This window comes from Aptenodytes patagonicus, chromosome 32, assembly GCF_965638725.1.
Source record: "Aptenodytes patagonicus chromosome 32, bAptPat1.pri.cur, whole genome shotgun sequence".
In the NCBI taxonomy this organism is placed as follows: Eukaryota; Metazoa; Chordata; class Aves; order Sphenisciformes; family Spheniscidae; genus Aptenodytes; species Aptenodytes patagonicus.
Window position 1 is genome coordinate 74,028 of NC_134980.1, and position 20,733 is coordinate 94,760.

Consider the following 20,733-nt stretch of genomic DNA (forward strand, 5'->3'; position numbering starts at 1 on the left):
ACCCCCCCCCCCTCCCAGCACCCACAGTCCCCCCCAAGGCATGGGGTTCCCCCAGCACCCCATCATGGTGCCCCCCCCCCCCAGCACCCCCAATTTGGGGGTCCCCCACCTCTCCTGCTGCTCGGGGCTCCTCCGGAGCCGAACCATCGGGGTCCGGCCAGGACAGCGGGGTGCCTGGGCAGGGGGGGGAGACACAAGGCAAGACCATGGGGTCGGGCCCCCCCATGAGTGCCCCCAGTGACACCCCCACTCCCCCCCCCCCCAATACTCACCCTCCTCCAGCGCCCGCAGGGCCTTCAGGACAGCGGCGGCAAATAGGGCGGCCTCGCGGGGGGCCCCGAAGCTGAGCCCCCAGACCCGGCGGGCCTCCCGCCACTGGTGGAACTGGGGGGTGGCCTGGCTGTAGCGCAGCCCCCGCCCCAGCGGGCAGTTCAGCACCACCTGCGGGCACCCGCAGGCGTGGGGGGGCAGCCCCGCACCCAGAGGTGCCCCCAGCCCCCCCCCCCGCACCCAGGGGTGGCCCACAGAGCCCCCCCCCATACCCATGGGTGCCCCACAGAGCATCTCCGTGCTTTGCGGTGCCCCGTAGCCCCTCCTGCACCCAGGGGTGCCCCACGTTCACCCTATGCCCAGCGTTGACGCGCAGGGCCTCCTGCACCCATGGGTCCCCCACAGAGCCCCCCCCCATATCCATGGGTCCCCTACAGAGCCCCCCCATGCTTAGCATTGCCCCATAGTCCCTCCCGCACCCATGGGTGCCACATAGAGCCCTCCCATGCCTAGCATTGCCCCACAGTCTCTACAGCACCCATGGGTGCCCCACAGACCCCCCCCCCCCATACTTAGCATTGCTCCGTAGCTCCTCCTGCACCCGCAGACGCCCCGTAGCCCCCCCCCCCGCACCCATGGGTGCCCCATATCCCCCCCCATGCCCAGGGTTCCCCCATAACCCCTACCCCCATGGGACCCCCGCGCCCAGCATTACCCCAGAGCCACCCCCCCCCCCGCACCCATGGGTGCCCCATAGCCCCTCCCATCTTCAGCGTTACCCTGTAGTCCTCCACGCTCAGGGCTGCCCCTTTGCCCCCCCCCCCCCGCACCCATGGGTGCCACATAGAGCCCTCCCATGCCTAGCATTGCCCCACAGTCTCTACAGCACCCATGGGTGCCCCACAGACACCCCCCCCATACTTAGCATTGCTCCGTAGCTCCTCCTGCACCCGCAGACGCCCCGTAGCCCCCCCCCCCCGCACCCATGGGTGCCCCATATCCCCCCCCATGCCCAGGGTTCCCCCATAACCCCTACCCCCATGGGACCCCCGCGCCCAGCATTACCCCAGAGCCACCCCCCCCCCGCACCCATGGGTGCCCCATAGCCCCTCCCATCTTCAGCGTTACCCTGTAGTCCTCCACGCTCAGGGCTGCCCCTTTGCCCCCCCCCCCCCCCCGCACCCATGGGTGCCACATAGAGCCCTCCCATGCCTAGCATTGCCCCACAGTCTCTACAGCACCCATGGGTGCCCCACAGACACCCCCCCCATACTTAGCATTGCTCCGTAGCTCCTCCTGCACCCGCAGACGCCCCGTAGCCCCCCCCCCCCGCACCCATGGGTGCCCCATATCCCCCCCCATGCCCAGGGTTCCCCCATAACCCCTACCCCCATGGGACCCCCGCGCCCAGCATTACCCCATAGCCCCCCCCCCGCACCCATGGGTGCCCACCGGGCACCCTCACCTGCTGGTCCGGCTGCATCTTGCGCCCCACCAGGCGGAAGGCGTTGGCGCCGGGGTGGTGGTAGAGCTGGACACAGCTGACGGTCTGGGGACCCCCCCCCGCCGCCACCCACTGCTTGTGGGTGTCGTCGTAGAGCAGCACCGCTGCCCGGGCGCTGCACAGCACCATCTCACTGCGGGGGGGGGGCAACGCTGGGTGGGCACCCACACCCCCACCCCGGTATGGGCATCTCCCCACGGGGTGGGACCCCCTGGCGTGGGCACCCCCCCCCCACAGGGCGTGACCCTCTGGGTGCAGGACCCCCCAGCATGGTCACCCCCCCCCCCCCCCGGGTGCAGGGGCTGCTGGTACGGGGATCTGGGGACCCCCGGGGTGCCGGACCCCCCAGCTCGGGGACACCCTGGGTGTGGGACCCCCCCCTTTACAGGGACCCCTCGGGTTTGGGACCCCCTGGGTGCGGGGCCCTCCTGGGTGGGGATACCCCTCCACACATGGGTAAACCCTGGGCGGCAGGGACCCCAAGGTTGGGGACCCCCACGTGCGGGGACCCTCTGGCGTGGGGGAGACCCCAGGACCGGGCATGGGGCACCCCAATACGTGAGGCACCCCCAGGACCAGCCGTGGGGCAACCCACGGGGCGCTGCCCCCCCCCCCCCCCCCCCGAGCACCCAAACCACAAGCGCACCCCAACACCCCCCCGGCCCCCCCTTTTTCCTTCCTCTTCTCCACGGGGAACCCAGGCGTCCGGGCCCTGCCCCTCCCCCATTTCCTTAGGGTGCGGAGAGGACCCGGGCGTCCGAGCGCTGCCCCTCCCCCTCCCCGGGACATCCGGGTGGGGGGGTGGGGGTGGGTAGGGGGGGGCCTGTGTTTATGTAGGACCGACCTGAACACCCCCACGGGGAAACTGAGGCGGCGGGGGGGGGGGGGGGGGGCAGCACCCGTGGGGAGGGGTGCCCACGGGCCGGGTGTCCCGCTGTCACACACACAAACACCCCCCGGGTCCCACCCATCACCGGGGCGGCTCCCGGTGCCCCCAGTGCCAGCGCCCGGTGCTTCCCGGTGCCCGCTCCCGGTGCTTCCCGGTGCCCCCAGTGCCCGCTCCCGGTGCTTCCCGGTGCCCGCTCCCGGTGCTTCCCGGTGCCCCCGGTGCCCGCTCCCCCTGCCCCCCACTGCCAGCGCCCGGTGCTTCCCGGTGCCCGCTCCCGGTGCTTCCCGGTGCCCGCTCCCGGTGCTTCCCGGTGCCCCCAGTGCCCGCTCCCGGTGCTTCCCGGTGCCCGCTCCCCCTGCCCCCCACTGCCAGCGCCCGGTGCTTCCGGTGCCCGCGCCCGGTGCTTCCCGGTGCTTCCCGGTGCCCCAGTGCCAGCGCCCGGTGCTTCCCGGTGCCCGCGCCCGGTGCTTCCCGGTGTCCCCGGTGCCAGCTCCCCTGCCCCCCACTGCCAGCTCCCGGTGCTTCCCGGTGCCCGCTCCCGGTGCTTCCCGGTGCCCCCAGTGCCCGCTCCCGGTGCTTCCCGGTGCCCGCTCCCGGTGCTTCCTGGTGCCCCCAGTGCCCGCTCCCGGTGCTTCCCGGTGCCCCCAGAGCCAGCCTCCGGTGCCCCCCAGTGCCAGCCCCCGGTGCCAGCTCCCGGTGCATTCCCGATACTCCCAGTGCTCCCGGTACCAGTTCCCGGTGCTCCCCGGTTCTCCCAGTGCCCCCGGTGCAAACTCCCAGTGTCAGTTCCTGGTAATTCCCGGTGCTCCCGGTGCCAGGTCCCGGTGCTCCCCAGGGCTCCCGGTGCTTTGCGGTACCCCCAGTGCTCCCGGTACCCTCCGGTGCCAGTTCCCGGTGCTGCCCAGCGTCCCCAGCGCCAGCTTCCAGTATTCCCGGTGCTCCCCGGTGCCCCACTGCCCAATATTCCCGGTGCCCCCCGCCCCGGCCGCTCACCTCATGCTGGCAGCGGCGGCGACGCGCTGGGGCCGGGCCGGGCCCTTCCGGTGGCGGCGGCGGGGGGGGGGGGGGAAGGACCGGCCGGTCCCGGCCCGCGGCCACGCCCCGCTCCGCCCCCCCCCCCGCGAGGCTCCTCCCCTCCCGGTAACGGCGGCGGAGTGGTCCCCGCCTTCTTAAAAGGGCAACGGCTCCGGGTGAGCCGCACCGAGGAGGGGCGGGTGCCCGGTACCCCCAGTGCCCTCCCAGTCGTCGTCCCCCGCCCCCCCCCCCCCCCCCCCAGTGTCCACCCGGTGTCCCCCAAAACTCTCCAGTTCCGGGGACTGGGGGCTCCGGGAGGTACCGGGGGCTCCGGGACGTACCGGGGGGGCTCTGGGAGGTACCGGGGGGCTCTGGGAGGTACCGGGGGCCTCCGGGAGGTACCGGGGGGGCTCTGGGAGGGGACTGGGGGCTCTGGGAGGTACCGGGGGGCTCCGGGAGGGGACTGGGGGCACTGGGAGATACCGGGGGGCTCTGGGAGGGCAATGGGGGGCTCTGAGGCCATACTGGGGGCACTGGGAGGTCAGGAGGGGGGCCCTGGGGAGCACGGGGGGGCTCCGGGAGGGTGCTGGGGGACTTTGACAGGTACTGGGCGGCACTGGGGCATACTGGGGGGGGGGGCTTGAAGGTACTGGGAGGGCTCTGGGGGGTCCTGGGGACTCCGGGGGGTACGGGGGTGCTCCGGCGCCCGGTGCCAGATCCCAGTGCCCCGGTGCCCGGTATCCGGTGCCGGTGCCTGGTGTCGGTGCCCGGTTCCCGGCTCTCCGGTGCGGCCCCGCCCCGAGCCCCGCCCGCCGCCGCCCCGCCCCGCCCCCCCCGCCGCCGCCGCCGCCGCCGCCGCCGCCGCCGCCGCCCTTTGTCCGCCGCCGCCGCCGCCGCGGGCCCCGCCATGGCGCCGCGGTGATGCGCGGCGGGGCCGGCCCGGGGGCAACGGGGCCGAGGGCAACCGGGAGCCCCATGCGGGGGCCGCCGCCATGGGGCAGGTCCTGGGCTTCGCCCACTGCAGTACGCACCGGCACCGGGGACCGGGGAGGGGCGGCGGCACCGGGAGGGGCCGGGGATGGAGGCGCCGGGGATGAGGGAACCGGGATGGGGGTGCCGGAGACGGGGCGCTGGGAGGGGCCGGGGATGGAGGCACCGGGGATGGCAGCACCGGGGGTGGAGACACCGGGGACGGGGAACAGGGAGGGTCCGGGACGGAGGTATCCGGGGCGGCGGCACCGGGAGGGGCCGGGGATGGAGGCACCGGGGATGGGGCACCGGGGATGGCCGGGGATGAGGGAACCGGGATGAGGGTACCGGAGATGGGGCGCTGGGAGGGGCCGGGGATGGAGGCACCGGGGATGGGGTTACTGGGGAAGGAGGCACCGGGAGCGGCTGGGGAGGGGGGTACCGGAGATGGGGGCACCGGGGATGGGGGCACCGGGATGGGGGCACCGGGGATGGGGGCACCGGGAGGGACTGGGGACGGAGGCACGGGGGTGGAGGCACCGGGAGTGGCCGCGGATGGGGGCACCGGGGATGAGGGAACCGGGATGGAGGGACCGGGGATGGGGGCACCGGGAGCGGCTGGGGATGGGGGAACCGGGGATGAGGGCACCGGAGATGGGGGTACGAGGAGGGACCAGGGATGGGGACACCGGGGATGCGGGTACCGGGAGTGGCTGGAGATGGGGGTACCCGGGATGGGGCCCCGGGAGAGTCCGGGGATGGAGGCACCAGGAGTAGCGGGGGGCAGGGACACAGGGGACGGGGCACCGGGGCAGGGCGTGTCCGGGGAGGGTAACGGGGGCGGGGGGCATAGGGACTGGGAGGGTAGGAGCAGGTTTGGGGGAGCACCGTGCACTGGGGGGACCCGAGTCCTGCGGGGGGGGGGGGGGGGGCACGCTCCCCCAGCCCCTCTGCCCCCCTCCAGAAGAGGCTCCATCCACGGCCTCCACCACGCCGGACTCCACGGAGGGTGAGCAGGGCCGAGCTCCCCCCCATTTTGGGGTGCAACTTTGGGGAGGGGGGGGACATGAGGGTGCCCCGACCCCCCCCTTGATCCTCCCAAATCCCCCCCCCCCCCAAGGTGGCAATGAGGAGTCGGATTTCCCCGAGCTGCAGGTGGCACCGGAGCCCCCCGAGGAGGAAGAGGAGGATGAGGACGAAGATGGGGCGACGGCGGCGGGGGGGGGGACCCCGGGGACCCCCCCGGGAGCTCACCTTCTCCTACATTGCCTTTAGGGGGGGGGGTCCCCCCAATGAGCCGGGACCCCGCTGTCGCCGAGACTCCCGTCGGGGACGCCCCCCCCGCCTGAGCTCGGGGCCCCCCCCGGGGTCCCCCCGGGGGCCGGACTCCCGCTTGGCTGCCAGGCCCCCCCCCAAGCGTCCCGAGGAGCCCCCGGCCCCTCCTGAGGGGCAGCCGGAGGTGGGGGGGGCCCTGCCAGAGCTGGGGGGGTCCTGAGGCTGAGGAGACCCCGATGAGCCTGGGTATGGGGGGGTCATGGGGGGGGGGCTCGGGGTGATGGAGGTCCCGGGGGGGGGGGGGGGGCAGTTCGGCGTGATGGGAGTCGCTGAAGGGCAGCTCGGGGCCATGGACGGGGTGTCCCGGGCACCCTGGGGGGGGGGCTGGGGGTCACGGGGGGTTCGCAGAGTACCCAAGGGGTGGCTGGGGGCCACGGGGGGGGGGTCCCGAGGGGGTCTCCGTGCAACGGGGGTTCCCGGGGGGGCTCGGACCCATGTGGGTCCTGGGACACTGCTGCGGGCCCCCCCCGCAGGCCCCTGACCCCCCACTCCCCCCCCCCCCCCTTTCCCCGCAGCAGCAGCGCCCGCGGGCCCCGCCCCGCCCGCAGGGGGCGCCCCGCGCCCTCCCCCCCCGCGCCCCCCCCAGGCCCCTCCCCAATCCCGGAGCCGCCCCCGGGCCCCTCCCGGCCAATCACCGAGCCCGCCGGGAGCCGATGTCCTGGGTGAGCGGCCAATCAGGGCCTCGGGGCACTGCGCGGGGGGGGGGGGGGCACCCAGGCGTCCGGTTGCAGGGTGGGACCCCGGCGTCCGCGCGGGGATTGGCGGCTAAAAATAGGGGTGATCCCCCCCCCCAAAGCCGTGTCGTCCCCCCCCAGCAGCACCCGCGGGAGCCATGGAGGGCCAAGGTTGGGTGCGGGGGGCGCCCCGGGGGGGGGGCACCCCGGGGTGGGGGGGGGGGTGCTCCCCTTCCCGGCACCTGGGGCTGTCACTCGGGGTGGGGACAGCTGGGTGCTGGGGGGGGAGGGGGGGGCATGGGGGCTCTGGAGCACCCAGGGAGCTCTGGAAGAGGGATACTGGGAGGCGCTGGGGGGCTCGGGGGGATACTGGGGGGGGGGGGCACTGGGGGAGGCACTGCGGGGACGCTGGGGAGCACCCGGGGGGCTCGGGGGGGGGTACTGGGAGGCACTGGGGAGCACTGGGGGGGCTCTGGGAGCGCTAGAGGGGCCCTGGGGGACTGGAGGGGATACTGGGGGGGGGCCCTGGAGAAGGCAGTGGGGGGCACTGGGAGCACTGGAGGGGCTCTGGAGGGGGTACTGGGAGGCACTGGGGGGTCTGGGGGGGGGCACTGGGAGCACTGGAGGGGCTCTGGAGGGGGTACTGGGAGGCACTGGGGGTCTGGGGGGGGCACTGGGAGCACTAGAGGGGCTCTGGAGGGGGTACTGGGAGGCACTGGGGGGTCTGGGGGGGGTACTGGGAGCACTAGAGGAGCCCTGGGGGACTGGAGGGGATACTGGGGGGGGGGGCCCTGGAGAAGGCACTGGGGGGCACTGGGAGCACTGGAGGGGCTCTGGAGGGGGTACTGGGAGGCACTGGGGGGTCTGGGGGGGTACTGGGAGCACGGGGTGGCACCGGGAGCCCTGGGCGCAGCGCGGTGTCCCCGCAGTGTGGGAGCTGCTGTACTGGCGGGCGCCGGGGCGGTCGGCGCTGGCGCTGGTGGGGACGCTGGGCACCCTGGGGTGCCTGGCGCGGTTCAGCGCCGTCAGCGTGGGTGCCTACGGGGCGCTGGCCGTGCTGGGCATCACCTTGCCCCTGCGCCTGCACCGCGCCGCCCTGCGGGCGCTGCGCCGGCACCCGCCCGAGCAGCCCTGCCGGTGAGTGCCACGCTGGGGACCCTCACGGGGCCGTCACCATCACCCTCCCGGTGCCATCCCCTGCCTGTCACCATCCCCACGGCGTGGGGTGGCACCGCCGTCCCTGTGGCACAGGGTGCCCATGCCGTCCCTGTCCCTGTGGGGTGGCCCTGCCGTCCCTGTCCCCTCGCCCTGGGTGGCCCTGCTGTCCCTGTCCCCATGGCATGGGGTGGCCCTGTCATCCCTGTCCCCACGGCATGAGATGTCCACGCCATCCCTGTCCCCATCCCAGAGTGTTCCTGCCATCCCTATCCCCACGGCACGAGGTGTCCCTGCTGTCCCTGTCTCCATGGCATGGGGTGGCCCTGCCATCCCTGTCCCCTCGCCCTGGATGGCCCTGATGTCCCTGTCCCTATGGCATGGGGGTGGCCCTCTCATCCCTGTCCCCTCGCCCTGGGTGGCCCTGATGTCCCTGTCCCCATGGCATGGGGTGGCCCTGCCATCCCTGTCCCCTCGCCCTGGGTGGCCCTGATGTCCCTGTCCCCATGGCATGGGGTGGCCCTGTCATCCCTGTCCCCTCGCCCTGGGTGGCCCTGATGTCCCTGTCCCCATGGCATGGGGTGGCCCTGTCATCCCTGTCCCCTCGCCCTGGGTGGCCCTGATGTCCCTGTCCCCATGGCATGGGGTGGCCCTGTCATCCCTGTCCCCTCGCCCTGGGTGGCCCTGATGTCCCTGTCCCCATGGCATGGGGTGGCCCTCTCATCCCTGTCCCCTCGCCCTGGGTGGCCCTGCTGTCCCTGTCCCCATGGCATGGGGTGGCCCTGTCATCCCTGTCCCCTCGCCCTGGGTGGCCCTGATGTCCCTGTCCCCATGGCATGGGGTGGCCCTGCCATCCCTGTCCCCTCGCCCTGGGTGGCCCTGCTGTCCCTGTCCCCACGGCATGAGGTGGCCCTGCTGTCCCTGTCCCCATGTCATGGGGTGTCCTTGCCATCCCTGTCCCCATCCCATGGGGTGTCCCTGCCGTACCCATCCCATGACAGGGGGTGTCCCTGCGGTCCCCATCCCCACCCCATGGCATGTCCCTGCTAACCCCTCACCACGGGCTGTCCCTGCCATCCCCGTCCCTGCAGCTGTCCCTGCTGTCCCTGTGGTCCCCCTCCCCGCCCATCTGTCCCCGTCCCCTTGCAGGGCGCAGCCGGAGGGAGCCGTGGGGCTGAGCCCCGAGGAGCAGCAGCGCTGGGCCCGGCGCCTGGCCCGGCACCTCACCGCCGCCACCCGCACCCTCGCCCGCCTCTTCCTCGTCCACAGCCTCCCCGAGTCCCTCAAGGTGACCGTCACCCTGTGCGGGGGGGGGGGGGGACGGGACATGGGGGACATGGGGAGCATTGAGTGCATGGGGGACACTGGGGGTATGGGGACTTGGGGGGCATGGAGGCACTGGGGGCGTGGGGGACAATGGAGGACAATGAGGGCATGGGGGCACTGGGGGCATGGGGGGCATTGGGGACACCAGGGGCATGGGGGATGTGGGGGACACAGGGGGCACTGGGGGCATGGGGGGCATTGGGGACACCAGGGGCATGGGGGATGTGGGGGACACGGGGCATGGGGGGCATTGGGGACACCAGGGGCATGGGGGATGTGGGGGACACAGGGGGCACCGGGGGCATGGGGGGCATTGGGGACACCAGGGGCATGGGGGATGTGGGGGACATTGGGGGCACAGGGGACATGGGGGACATGGAGGACACTGGGGGCATGGGGGCACCGGGGCACAGGGGTACGGAGGACACTGAGGGACAGGGGGACATGGGGTGCCCCACAGGCACAAGGGCACGGGGGGTACTGGGGACACGGGGCACGAGGACGCTGGTGGCATGGGGGTCACCCGAGGCGAGGGTGACGTGACGCCCGACTCTGGCCGCAGTTCGCCTTCTTGTTCTACCTGCTGACCTACGTGGGGGCCGTCTGCAACGGGCTGACGCTGCTGGGAGCAGGTACGGCACGGGGACAGGGACGGGGACGGGATGGCACAGGGATGGGAACAGGGACGGCATGGGGACGGGGACGGGATGGCACAGGGATGGGAACAGGGACGGCACGGGGACGGGGACGGGGACGGGATGGCACAGGGATGGGAACAGGGACGGCACGGGGATGGGGACGGGATGGCACAGGGATGGGAACAGGGACGGCACGGGGACGGGGAGGGGATGGCACAGGGATGGGAACAGGGACGGCACGGGGACGGGGACAGGATGGCACAGGGATGGAACAGGGACAGCACGGGGACGGGGGACGGGGAGGGGATGGCACAGGGATGGGAACAGGGACGGCACGGGGACGGGGAGGGGATGGCACAGGGATGGGAACAGGGACGGCACGGGGACGGGGACGGGGAGGGGATGGCACAGGGATGGGAACAGGGACGGCACGGGGACGGGGAGGGGATGGCACAGGGATGGGAACAGGGACGGCACGGGGACGGGGACGGGGAGGGGATGGCACAGGGATGGGAACAGGGACGGCACGGGGACGGGGAGGGGATGGCACAGGGATGGGAACAGGGACGGCACGGGGACGGGGAGGGGATGGCACAGGGATGGGAACAGGGACGGCACGGGGACGGGGACGGGATGGCACAGGGATGGGAACAGGGACGGCACGGGGACGGGGACGGGATGGCACAGGGATGGCACGGGGACGGGGAGGGGATGGCACAGGGATGGGAACAGGGACGGCACGGGGACGGGGAGGGGATGGCACAGGGATGGAACAGGGACGGCACGGGGACGGGGACGGGATGGCACAGGGATGGCACGGGGACGGGGACGGGATGGCACAGGGATGGGAACAGGGACGGCACGGGGACGGGGACGGGATGGCACAGGGATGGGAACAGGGACGGCACGGGGACGGGGAGGGGATGGCACAGGGGATGGGAACAGGGACGGCACGGGGGACGGGGACGGGGAGGGGATGGCACAGGGATGGGAACAGGGACGGCACGGGGACGGGGACGGGGAGGGGATGGCACAGGGATGGGAACAGGACGGCACGGGGACGGGGAGGGGATGGCACAGGGATGGCACGGGGATGGGGACGGGATGGGGACACGGAACGGGAACAGGGGATGGGGACAGAGCATTGGCATGGGAGACAAGGGACAGGGGATAGGGACAAGGACGTGGGATGGGGATAGGACAGGGGATGGGCATGTGGTATGGGGACAGGGACGTGGGATGGGGACGAGACAGGAGATGGGGCATGGGGACAGGGACACGGGATAGGGCACAGGGGATGGAGGATGGGACAGGGATGGGGCATGGGGACAGGGACACGGGAGAGGGATGGGAGATAAGGGACATGGGATGGGCATGGGGACAGGGACATGGGATGGGGACAGGGGCACAGGACAGGGACGGGATGGGGCATGGGGACAGGGGACAGAGCACAGGGGATGGGGGACGGAGCACAGGGGATGGGGACAGGGCACAGGGATGGGGCCTGCGGACAGGCACAGGGACACTGGCTGGCATGGGGACAGGGGACATGGTGTGAATATGGCTGGGGGACAAGGGGGCAGGTGTAGGGGACAAGAGTAGTGCCTGGGGACAGGGGGATGGCACAGGGATGGGGACAGCATGGGGGTGGGGGACACCATGGGGACAGAGCATGGGGACAGGGGTTTGAGGGGACGGGGGCATGGCACAGGGACAGGGGACAGGGCAGGGGCCCGGCCTGACGTGGCACTCCCTGTCCAGGCGTCATCTGCGCGTTCACCTTCCCCGTGCTCTACCGGCACCACCAGGTACGGGGACACGGGGGGACACGGGGGGACATGGGGGGACATGGGGGGACATGGGGGCTGGAGAGGGTTGGGGACAGGGGGGGACACAGGGGGTCTGGGGAGCGTTGAGGGGTACCCCTCCGCACCCCCACGTCCCCAATTGCCCCCCCACGTCCCCGATGTCCCCAGGCCCAGATTGACCAGTACGTGAGTCTGGTGAGGAACCACCTGAGTCACCTCCGAGCCAGGTGAGGGCACCCCCTGCCCCCCAAAACTGCCCCAGGCACCCCAAAACCACCCACCGCCCCCCCCCCAAACCACCCCGGGCACCCCAAAACCACCCCCACCCTGACAACCCCATCTCTGCCCCCATCCTGGCACCCCAAAACCACCCCATGCACCCCAAACCTGCCTCTCGGGGACCCCCAGCCCAGGGGTGCCCTCGGGGGTCTCGGGGTGCCCCCGGGGGGGGGGGGTTGGGGTGCCCCATCCCCCCCCAACTCCCCTCTGCCCCCAGGATCCAGGCCAAGCTCCCAAGTGCCAAAGTGAAGCCGCAGTGACCCCCCCCCGTCCTCCCCCGAGGTGACAGCTGGGGGGGGGTGGGGGGTGACCCTGCGTGGGGGTGTCACTCGAGGGGGGCAGGGGTCGTGTTGTGTCCCCCGTGTCCTCCCCCCCCCCCCCCCCCCCCCGCGTGGGGGGGGGTGTGTCACACTTTAATAAAAACTCTTGTGACAGCTGGGCTTGATTGTGCAGGGGACGAGGGGAGAGTGGGGGGGACACGGGAGGGACACAGGGTGACATGGGGACAGGGGCTTATGGGGGACAACAGCGGGGCACAAGGGGCCGTGAGGGGACACGAGTGGACACGGGGGGGATACTAGGGTTACCCCCCCCCCCCCCCCCCGGGTATTTTTAGCACCGCCCCCCCCACCCCCCCACCCCCGCAGCCGGGTCGGACTGTGCCGACCCAGCAGCCGGGGAATGGGGGAGCCCGGACGCCTGGGTCCCCCCTTGTCGTCGTCCCCCCCCCCCGTCCCCCCCGGGGCGCCCCGTGTCCCCCCGCGTCCCCTGCCGCCCCGCGAAACGCGCGGGAACCCCGCGGCGCAGACCCCGCCCCCGCCCCCGCCCCCGCCGGCCTCGCCCCGCCCCCCCCCCCCGTTGCCAAGGGCACGGCGGTTGCCGCGCGACGTAAACAAAGGACGCCGGACGTGGTGACGTCAGGGGCATGGAACGCCGTCGCCGGGGCGACACGCGCCGTGTTTACTCCGGCCGCGGCGGCGGCACGTGGGGACGGGACGGGACGGGGGCACCGGGAGCGGGGATGGGACCCCGGGGAGAGCCCGACCGGGACCCCGGGGAGAGCCTGACCAGGACCCCGGGGCCGGGACACGGGGGAGAGCCCGACCGGGACCCCGGGGAGAGCCCGACCGGGACCCCGGGGAGAGCCTGACCGGGACCCCGGGGCCAGGACACGGGGGGAGCCCGACCGGGACCCCGGGGAGAGCCTGACCGGGACCCCGGGGGAGAGCCCGACAGAGACCCCGGGGGAGAGCCCGACCGGGACCCCGGGGAGAGCCTGACCGGGACCCCGGGGGAGAGCCCGACCGGGACCCCGGGGCCGGGACACGGGGGGGAGCCCGACAGAGACCCCGGGGGAGAGCCCGACCGGGACCCCGGGGCCGGGACACGGGGGGGAGCCCGACCGGGACCCCGGGGCCGGGACACGGGGGAGAGCCCGACAGAGACCCCGGGGGAGAGCCCGACCGGGACCCCGGGGCCGGGACACGGGGGAGAGCCCGACCGGGACCCGGGGGAGAGCCCGACCGGGACCCCGGGGCCGGGACACGGGGGGGAGCCCGACCGGGACTCCGGGGAGAGCCTGACCGGGACCCCGGGGCCGGGACACGGGGGAGAGCCCGACCGGGACCCCGGGGCCGGGACACGGGGGGGAGCCCGACCGGGACCCCGGGGCCGGGACACGGGGGAGAGCCCGACAGAGACCCCGGGGGAGAGCCCGACCGGGACCCCGGGGCCGGGACACGGGGGAGAGCCCGACCGGGACCCGGGGGAGAGCCCGACCGGGACCCCGGGGCCGGGACACGGGGGGGAGCCCGACCGGGACTCCGGGGAGAGCCTGACCGGGACCCCGGGGCCGGGACACGGGGGAGAGCCCGACAGAGACCCCGGGGAGAGCCTGACCGGGACCCCGGGGCCGGGACACGGGGGGAGCCCGACCGGGACCCCGGGGGAGAGCCTGACCGGGACCCCAGGGCCGGGACACGGGGGAGAGCCCGACCGGGACCCGGGGGAGAGCCCGACCGGGACCCGGACCCCGGGGCCGGGACACTGGGGAGAGCCCGACCGGGGCCCCGGGGAGAGCCTGACCGGGACCCCGGGGCCGGGACCCGGGGGAGAGCCCGACCGGGACCCGGGGGAGAGCCCGACCGGGACCCCGGGGCCGGGACACGGGGGAGAGCCCGACCGGGACCCCGGGGCCGGGACCCCGGGGAGACCCCGACCGGGACCCCGGGGAGAGCCCGACCGGGACCCGGACCCCGGGGCCGGGACACCGGGGAGAGCCTGACCGGGACCCGGACCCCGGGGCCGGGACACCGCGGCCCACGCACAGGAGAGAGTCCGGCCGGGGCACCGGGACCGGGACACCGGGGACAGGAACACAGGGGCTGGGGACACCGGGGAGAGCCCGGTTGGGACCCCGGGGCTGCGGCCACCCGGCAGCAGGAGCACCGGAGAGCACTGGGCCGGGACACCGGGGCCGGGGGCACCCGAGACCAGAAGCACCGGGGCCGGACCCCCCAGGCTGGGGACACCCGGGGGCCGGGGACACCGGGGAGCACCGGGACTGGGGGCACCCGCGGCCTGGGGGCAGCGGGGGGGGGGGCGGGGACAACCGGGGCTGCGACACCCCCCCCCCCGGCCCCGCCCCCTCGAGCTGAGGGCGGGGGATGAATGAATGACGGGGGGTGTGAATGAATCAATGAATGAATGAATGGAGGCATGAAGGAATGAATGGAGGAATGAAGGGGCGTGGGAACTGCCCCCCCCGCCCCTCCGGTCGCCGTGGCCCCGCCGTGACTCAGCGCCGGTTCCCGCCGGTGACATCAGCCTCCGGTGTCAGCCCCGGTCCCGTAAAGGGACCGGGCGCCCCCCCGGGGGCTCTGGTTGCCGACGCCCCCATACCGGGACCGCCCCCCTCCCCGTGCCCATCCCGGGAGCGCGGGGTATGGGGATCATGGCCCCTGCACCCCGATACCGGGAACCCCCCCCCCCCCGGTGCGCCACCACCCGGTACCGGAGACTCCCCGGTGCTCTGTATCCCAGCCCCGGTGGCATCCCGGAGGTGGAGGGGGTCCCATTGCCCCGGTACCGGGAGCCCCCGGTGCTCTGCAGGCCGGTACCGGTAACACCCCAAGAGAAAGTTCCCCGGTCCCCGGTCCCGGGCCCCCCCTCGGTGACTCTCTGCCCGGTCCCGGTAACACCCCGGGGGAGAGGTTCCCATTGCTCCGGAACCGAGGCCCTGCAGTCCGGTCCCCGTGCCCACCCCGCTACCGGGACCCTCCCACCCCCGGGACGGTCCTTTGGGCCGCGGCGCCACGTGCTGGGTGGGGAGGGGTCCCGGGGGGGGGGGGGGGGGGGTCACCGGGTTGAGGGGGGGGTTACCGGGGGGGTTACCGAGTTGGGGGGGGGTGTCACCGGGTTGGGGGGGGGGTTACGGGGTTGGGGGGGGGTTACCGGGTGGGTTACCGAGTTGGGGGGGGTGTCACCGGGTTGGGGGGGGGTTACCGGGGGGGTTACCGAGTTGGGGGGGGTGTCACCGGGTTGGGGGGGGGGTTACCGGGGGGGTTACCGAGTTGGGGGGGGGTATCACCGGGTTGGGGGGAGGTTACCGGGGGGGTTACCGAGTTGGGGGGGGGTGTCACCGGGTTGGGGGGAGGTTACCGGGGGGGTTACCGGGGGGGGTTACCGGGGGTGCGGGGCCGTCGCCCCGGACGGTTCAGGCCGTTTCTAGAATCGCGGCGCCCGTTTCTATTAATACGCGTTTCGGCGGCGGCGGCGGCGGCGGCGGCGAAGGGATTCCCTGTGACGTCATTGCTAGGATACCAAACAAACACTCCGAGACAAGCCCATATATGGCTAATTGCGTCACAGGAACTCCGGAGGGGCGGGGCGAGGGATCCCCCCCGTTCCCCGCCCGCCGCGGAGCCTCTTAACGGCGGCGGCGGCTCCCGGGGCCGCAGAACGGCGGCGGCAACGGCAGCGACGGCGGCTGCGGGGTCGAGGGGGTCCCGGGGGTCCCGGAGCGGCGGCGGCAGCGGGCGTGACGTCAGCGCAGGGGCGGGGCGCCGCCGCATAAAGCGTCGGCGCGGCGGTGAGCGGTTCATTCATAAAAAGCGGAGACCGGGGGAAGCGGCGGGAGCGTCACCGGCACTTCGCACCGGCGGAGCGGGGAGCGGATGTACCGGGGCTCGTAGCGGCTGAACCGGAGCCTGGGAAGGGATTTACCGGAGCTTATAGCGGCCAACTGGGACTTTGCACCGGAGAACCGGAGCCTGGGAACGGATGTACTGGGGCTTATAGCGGCGAACCGGGACTTTGTACCAGCGAACCGGAGCCTGGGAACGGATGCACCGGGGTTTGTAGAGGCGCACCGGGACTTTGTACCGGAGAACCGGAGCCTGGGACGGATACACCGGGGTTTATAGCGGCGAACCGGAGCCTGGGACGGCTGCACCGGGGCTTTGTACCGGCTGAACCGAGGCTTGCAGAGGCGCATCGGAGCCTGGGACGGATGCACCGGGGCTTGTAGGAGCTTGTAGCAGCGCACCGAGCCTTTGTAGCTGCGAACCGGAGCCTGGGACGGACGCACCGGGGCTCGTAGCGGCGCACCGCGACTTCCCACGGGACGGCAGACCGGAGCCGGGACCCTTGCACCGACAGACTTCCCCCCCCCCTCCCCGGCCGCCAAAACCGTCGCCCTAATCCGGCGAGGGGGAGAGAGAGGAGCGGGGGGGGGGGTTGCTCGGTAAACCGGGATGCCGGTAGCCTGACCCGCAGCCTTGGCGTGGCGGGGCGGCCCCCGCGCCCCCGGGGCCATGTACCAAGGCTTCCCCGGTGACTACGACTCGGGTTCCCGCTGCAGCTCCTCGCCCTCGGCCGAGTCCCAGTACCTCTCCTCGGTCGACTCCTTCGGGAGCCCGGCGGCGGCGGCGGCGGCCGTGCAGGTGAGCTCCGCGCCGGGCCGCCAGGGGGAGGCGGGCGAGCGGCGCCGAGGGGGCGGGGTCGTGCGTAAACGCGTGACGCGTTGGAACCCTCCGTGATGACGCGGCGCACGTACGGCGCGCGCGGGTTTATTTTGGAACGCGGCGGCCGCCCCCTGTTGCTAAGGGGGGGGGGGGGGGGGGGGAGGGAGACGCGCGTGGGGGACACGCCCCCTCACTGCGTGGCCACGCCCACCGCGTTGATTGGCAACGCCCCCGCTCCGGCGCGCTGCTGCGGCGGGTGGGAGCGTGGTTGGGGCTCCCCCCCCCCCCACGCGTGAACCGGGGGGGGGGGGGGCTTAATGCTCCCCCCCACCCACCACCCGCAACGGGTCCTGGCGCAACTTGGGGGGGGGGGCGTTCAGTGCATCCCCACCCCCCGGCTCCCGGTGCCAGCGGGGGCCAGCCGGTCCGTGGTCGGTTCAGCTCCTCCCCCCGTGGAAATTGGGGGGGGGGGGGGGGGGGGGCGCGATGCGGTGCACACACGCCCCCAGGTCCCGGTCAACCGGGAAAGGGGGGGGAAGGGGGTGTCAGTGCCTCCCCCCCAGTTCCATGTGGGATTTGGGGGGGGGGGTCCCCTCAGTGCCCCCCAATGCCCTCAGGGTGCCCCGGCAGTGTGCGAGGTCCCGGTGCAAAGCGGGGGGGGGGGGCCGGTCCCGGTGCAAAGCGGGGGGGGCCGGTCCCGGTGCAAAGCCGGGGGGGTGCTGCCAGCTGCAGACAGCTGGAGGCAGAAGGGGCACCCCTGGGGGGGCCGGGGGCACCCTGAGCTGGGTGCTGGGTGCACCCCTCGTGCACGTCGGTGCCAGGGGGCACGCGGGCATCATGTGTCAGTGCCGGGGGGCTCTTGCACGTCGGTGCCGGGGGGGGGGCACGAGGGCCTCGTGCATCGGTGCCGGGGGGCTCTTGCACGTCGGTGCCGGGGGGGCACAAGGGCCTCGTGCATCAGTGCCGGGGGGCTCTTGCACGTCGGTGCCCGGGGGGGCACAAGGGCCTCGTGCATCGGTGCCGGGGGGCTCTTGCACGTCGGTGCCGGGGGGGGGCACAAGGGCCTCGTGCATCGGTGCCGGGGGGCTCTTGCACGTCGGTGCCGGGGGGGCACGAGGGCCTCGTGCATCGCTACTGGGGACCTCCTTGACCTTGGTGCCAGGGGCAACTTGCACGTCAGTGCTGGGGGCACGAGGGCCTCTTGCACGTCGGTGCCAGGGATCTCTTGCAACGTCGGTGCCAGGGAGGACTTGCACGTCGGTGCTGGGGGCACGAGGGCCTCGTGCATCGGTGCCAGGGATCTCTTGCACGTCGGTGCCAGGGAGGACTTGCACGCGGTGCCGGGGCACAAGGCCTCGTGCATCGGTGCCAGGGATCTCTTGCACGTCGGTGCTGGGGAGGACTTGCATGTCGCTGCCCGGGGGCACGAGGGCGTTGCCCATCAGCGCCAGGGAGCTCCGGCACGCGGTGCCAGGGGCACAAGGCCCTTACGCAGGGTGGGAAGGTGGCGGTGCCAGCCCACCTGTGGGTGCTGCCGTGCGGGATCTGACACTCTCCCCCCCCCCCCCCCCCCGCCCCCCATCTCCACAGGAGTGCAGCGGCCTGGGGGACATGCCCGGCTCCTTCGTGCCCACGGTGACGGCCATCACCACCAGCCAGGACCTGCAGTGGCTGGTGCAGCCCACCCTCATCTCCTCGGTGGCCCAGTCGCAGCCCCTGGGGGCACCCATGGCGCACCCCCCCCACACTGCCCCCGTCGATCCCTATGACCTCCCGGGACCAGCTACTCCACGCCGGGCATGGGATACTCCACGGGGCCGGCGGCGGCGCCGCCAGCACGTCCCACCCGTGCCCGGCCCCGGCGCAGCCGTGAGGAGCCGGTGAGTGGCGTCCCCGTCCGCCGGGTGGGTGGGTGGGTGGAGGGGACACGGAGGGTGGTGGGGTCTTGGGGACATGGGTGGCAGCCGACTGACGGTCCCGTCCCTCTGGCAGCTGACGCCGAGGAAGAGGAGAAGCGCCGGGTGCGGCGGGGAGAGGAACAAGTTGGCGGCAGCCAAGTGCCGTAACCGGCGCCGGGAGCTGACAGATCGGCTGCAGGCGGTGAGTGCTTGAGGGCACGCTCGGGACAGCGGTGTTGCCGTAGCTGGGGGAGTCCGAGGGGGACAGTGGCAGCTCCCTGGGGTGGTGGAGTGATGGCGATGTCCCCAGCGGCTGGGGACATCACAGGGGGGATGGGCTGATGTCTATGAGGGCAGGTCCCTGGGGACGTTTGGGGACAGTGGTGTCCCCAGGGCCACGGGGACACTGGAAGGGGACAGTTGACTTGGGCTCGTTGGAAGGGGACAGGTTGATGTCTATGGGAGCAGAATGGGGACATTAAATGGGGACAGTGGTGTCCCCGGAACCAAGGGACACTGGAAGGGGACAATGATAATCCCTGGGAGCTGGGGACATCAGAGGGGAAGATGGTAGAGGGACACTGGGGGGGACGGACAATGCTGTCTCCAGGAGCAGGGGACATCGGGAGGGTGACAGATGGAGACCTGGGGATGCTGGAGGGGGACAATGCTGTCCCAGGAGCCAGGGACATGGGAGGAGGACACAAGGATGCTGGAGGAGGAGGATGCCGTCCCCAGGGGCGGGGGACATCAGAGAGGCACAGATGGACACCCAGGGATGCCGGAGGGGGACAATGCCATCCCCAGGAGCGGGGGACATCAGAGGGGGACAGATGGACACCCAGGATGCCAGAGGGGGACAATGCCATCCCCAGAGCGGGGGACATCAGAGGGGGACAGATGGACACCCAGGGATGCCGGAGGGGGACAATGCCATCCCCAGGAGCGGGGGACATCAGAGGGGGACAGATGGACACCCAGGGATGCCAGAGGGGGACAATGCCATCCCCAGGAGCGGGGGACATCAGAGGGGGACAGATGGACACCCAGGGATGCTGGAGGGAGGAACGACCCCATCCTGGAGGCCACGGGAGGGTGATGTCCCCAGGGTTGGGGTGGTGGGGGGGGACAGTGGCGTTCCCCGCAGCCCATCTCACTCCACCCCCCCCACCACCCCAGGAGACGGACCAGCTGGAGGAGGAGAAAGCCGAGCTGGAGTCGGAGATTGCCGAGCTGCAGAAGGAGAAGGAACGGCTGGAGTTTGTCCTGGTGGCCCACGCCCCCGCCTGCAAGCTCCCCTTTGAGGATGTCGGCTCCTTGGGTGCCGGCCCCGTCGAGGTGAGCACCCTGGGCAAGGAAGAGCCGGCGGGGACCGTCGCCTTCCTACCCCCGGGTCCGTTCCAGCCGAGTGCCCAGGGCCCCTTCCCCAGCTGCTGCTTCACACCCGGGGTCCCCTCGGGGCCACCTAACCCATCCTATACGTCTTCGTTTGTGTTCACCCACCCAGAGGGAGCCACCTGCGGAGCCTCGCATCAGCGGAGCAGCAGCAGCGACCAGTCCTCGGACTCCTTGAATTCTCCCTCGCTCCTCGCGTTGTGAACGGGGTCCCCCCCCCCCCCAAAAATGGGCACCTCCTCCCTCCCGGGTGGTCTTTTTTTGTGGGTTTTTGGCTTTTCTTCCCCCCCCCCCTTTTTTTTTTTTTTTGATCGGTTGGCCCAGGGGTTGAGGTGTTGGTGAGGCTGAAGGGCAGTTTTGGCGCCTGGATGTGGGGTGTCAGCGATGGAGCTGGCATGTTGGAGGTGGTCCGTGATGTCTCCATCGTTCCTGCGGTGTCCCTGGCCGCTTTAGAGGTGTCTGTCCCCGATCCCCATCATCCCATGGGGGGTTCATGCAGCATCTCCATCCCTTTGAGATGTTCCTGCCCAATTTCCACCACCCGGGGAAGGTTCCTGTGGTGTCTCCATCACCTTAGAGGTGTCTGTCCCCGATCCCCTGTCGTCCCATGGGGCT

The 20,733-nt window shown here is 72.7% G+C and overlaps 4 protein-coding genes across 4 annotated transcripts; 3 read left to right on the plus strand and 1 right to left on the minus strand.

Moving 5' to 3' along the window:
• Positions 1–124: 124 nt before the first annotated feature.
• On the minus strand, positions 125–3,710 carry LOC143171844 (vasodilator-stimulated phosphoprotein-like; the record flags this gene model as incomplete). Its single annotated transcript, XM_076360934.1, is given in 4 exon segments — positions 125–174; positions 273–441; positions 1,736–1,907; positions 3,657–3,710. Coding segments are annotated over 4 exon segments (396 nt in total), but the record flags the coding sequence as incomplete, so codon positions are not given.
• Positions 3,711–4,595: 885 nt separating this feature from the next.
• LOC143171825 (reticulon-2-like) lies at positions 4,596–6,534 on the plus strand. The gene is made up of 4 exons (XM_076360915.1): positions 4,596–4,700; positions 5,611–5,655; positions 5,767–6,167; positions 6,497–6,534. Exons 1-3 carry the CDS (start codon positions 4,670–4,672, stop codon positions 5,919–5,921), a joined length of 231 nt encoding a protein of 76 aa, XP_076217030.1. The 5' UTR covers positions 4,596–4,669; the 3' UTR covers positions 5,922–6,167; positions 6,497–6,534.
• Positions 6,535–6,732: 198 nt separating this feature from the next.
• On the plus strand, positions 6,733–12,295 carry LOC143171826 (reticulon-2-like). Its single transcript, XM_076360916.1, has 7 exons — positions 6,733–6,826; positions 7,585–7,792; positions 8,960–9,098; positions 9,699–9,768; positions 11,536–11,582; positions 11,751–11,809; positions 12,079–12,295. Exons 1-7 carry the CDS (start codon positions 6,814–6,816, stop codon positions 12,119–12,121), a joined length of 579 nt encoding a protein of 192 aa, XP_076217031.1. The 5' UTR covers positions 6,733–6,813; the 3' UTR covers positions 12,122–12,295.
• A 3,599-nt stretch (positions 12,296–15,894) lies between these two features.
• Positions 15,895–20,379, plus strand: FOSB (FosB proto-oncogene, AP-1 transcription factor subunit). Its single transcript, XM_076360932.1, is given in 6 exon segments — positions 15,895–16,804; positions 18,416–18,605; positions 18,608–18,709; positions 18,818–18,855; positions 18,857–18,925; positions 19,903–20,379. Coding segments are annotated over 6 exon segments (948 nt in total). The 5' UTR covers positions 15,895–16,675; the 3' UTR covers positions 20,323–20,379.
• The last annotated feature ends 354 nt before the right edge of the window (positions 20,380–20,733 follow it).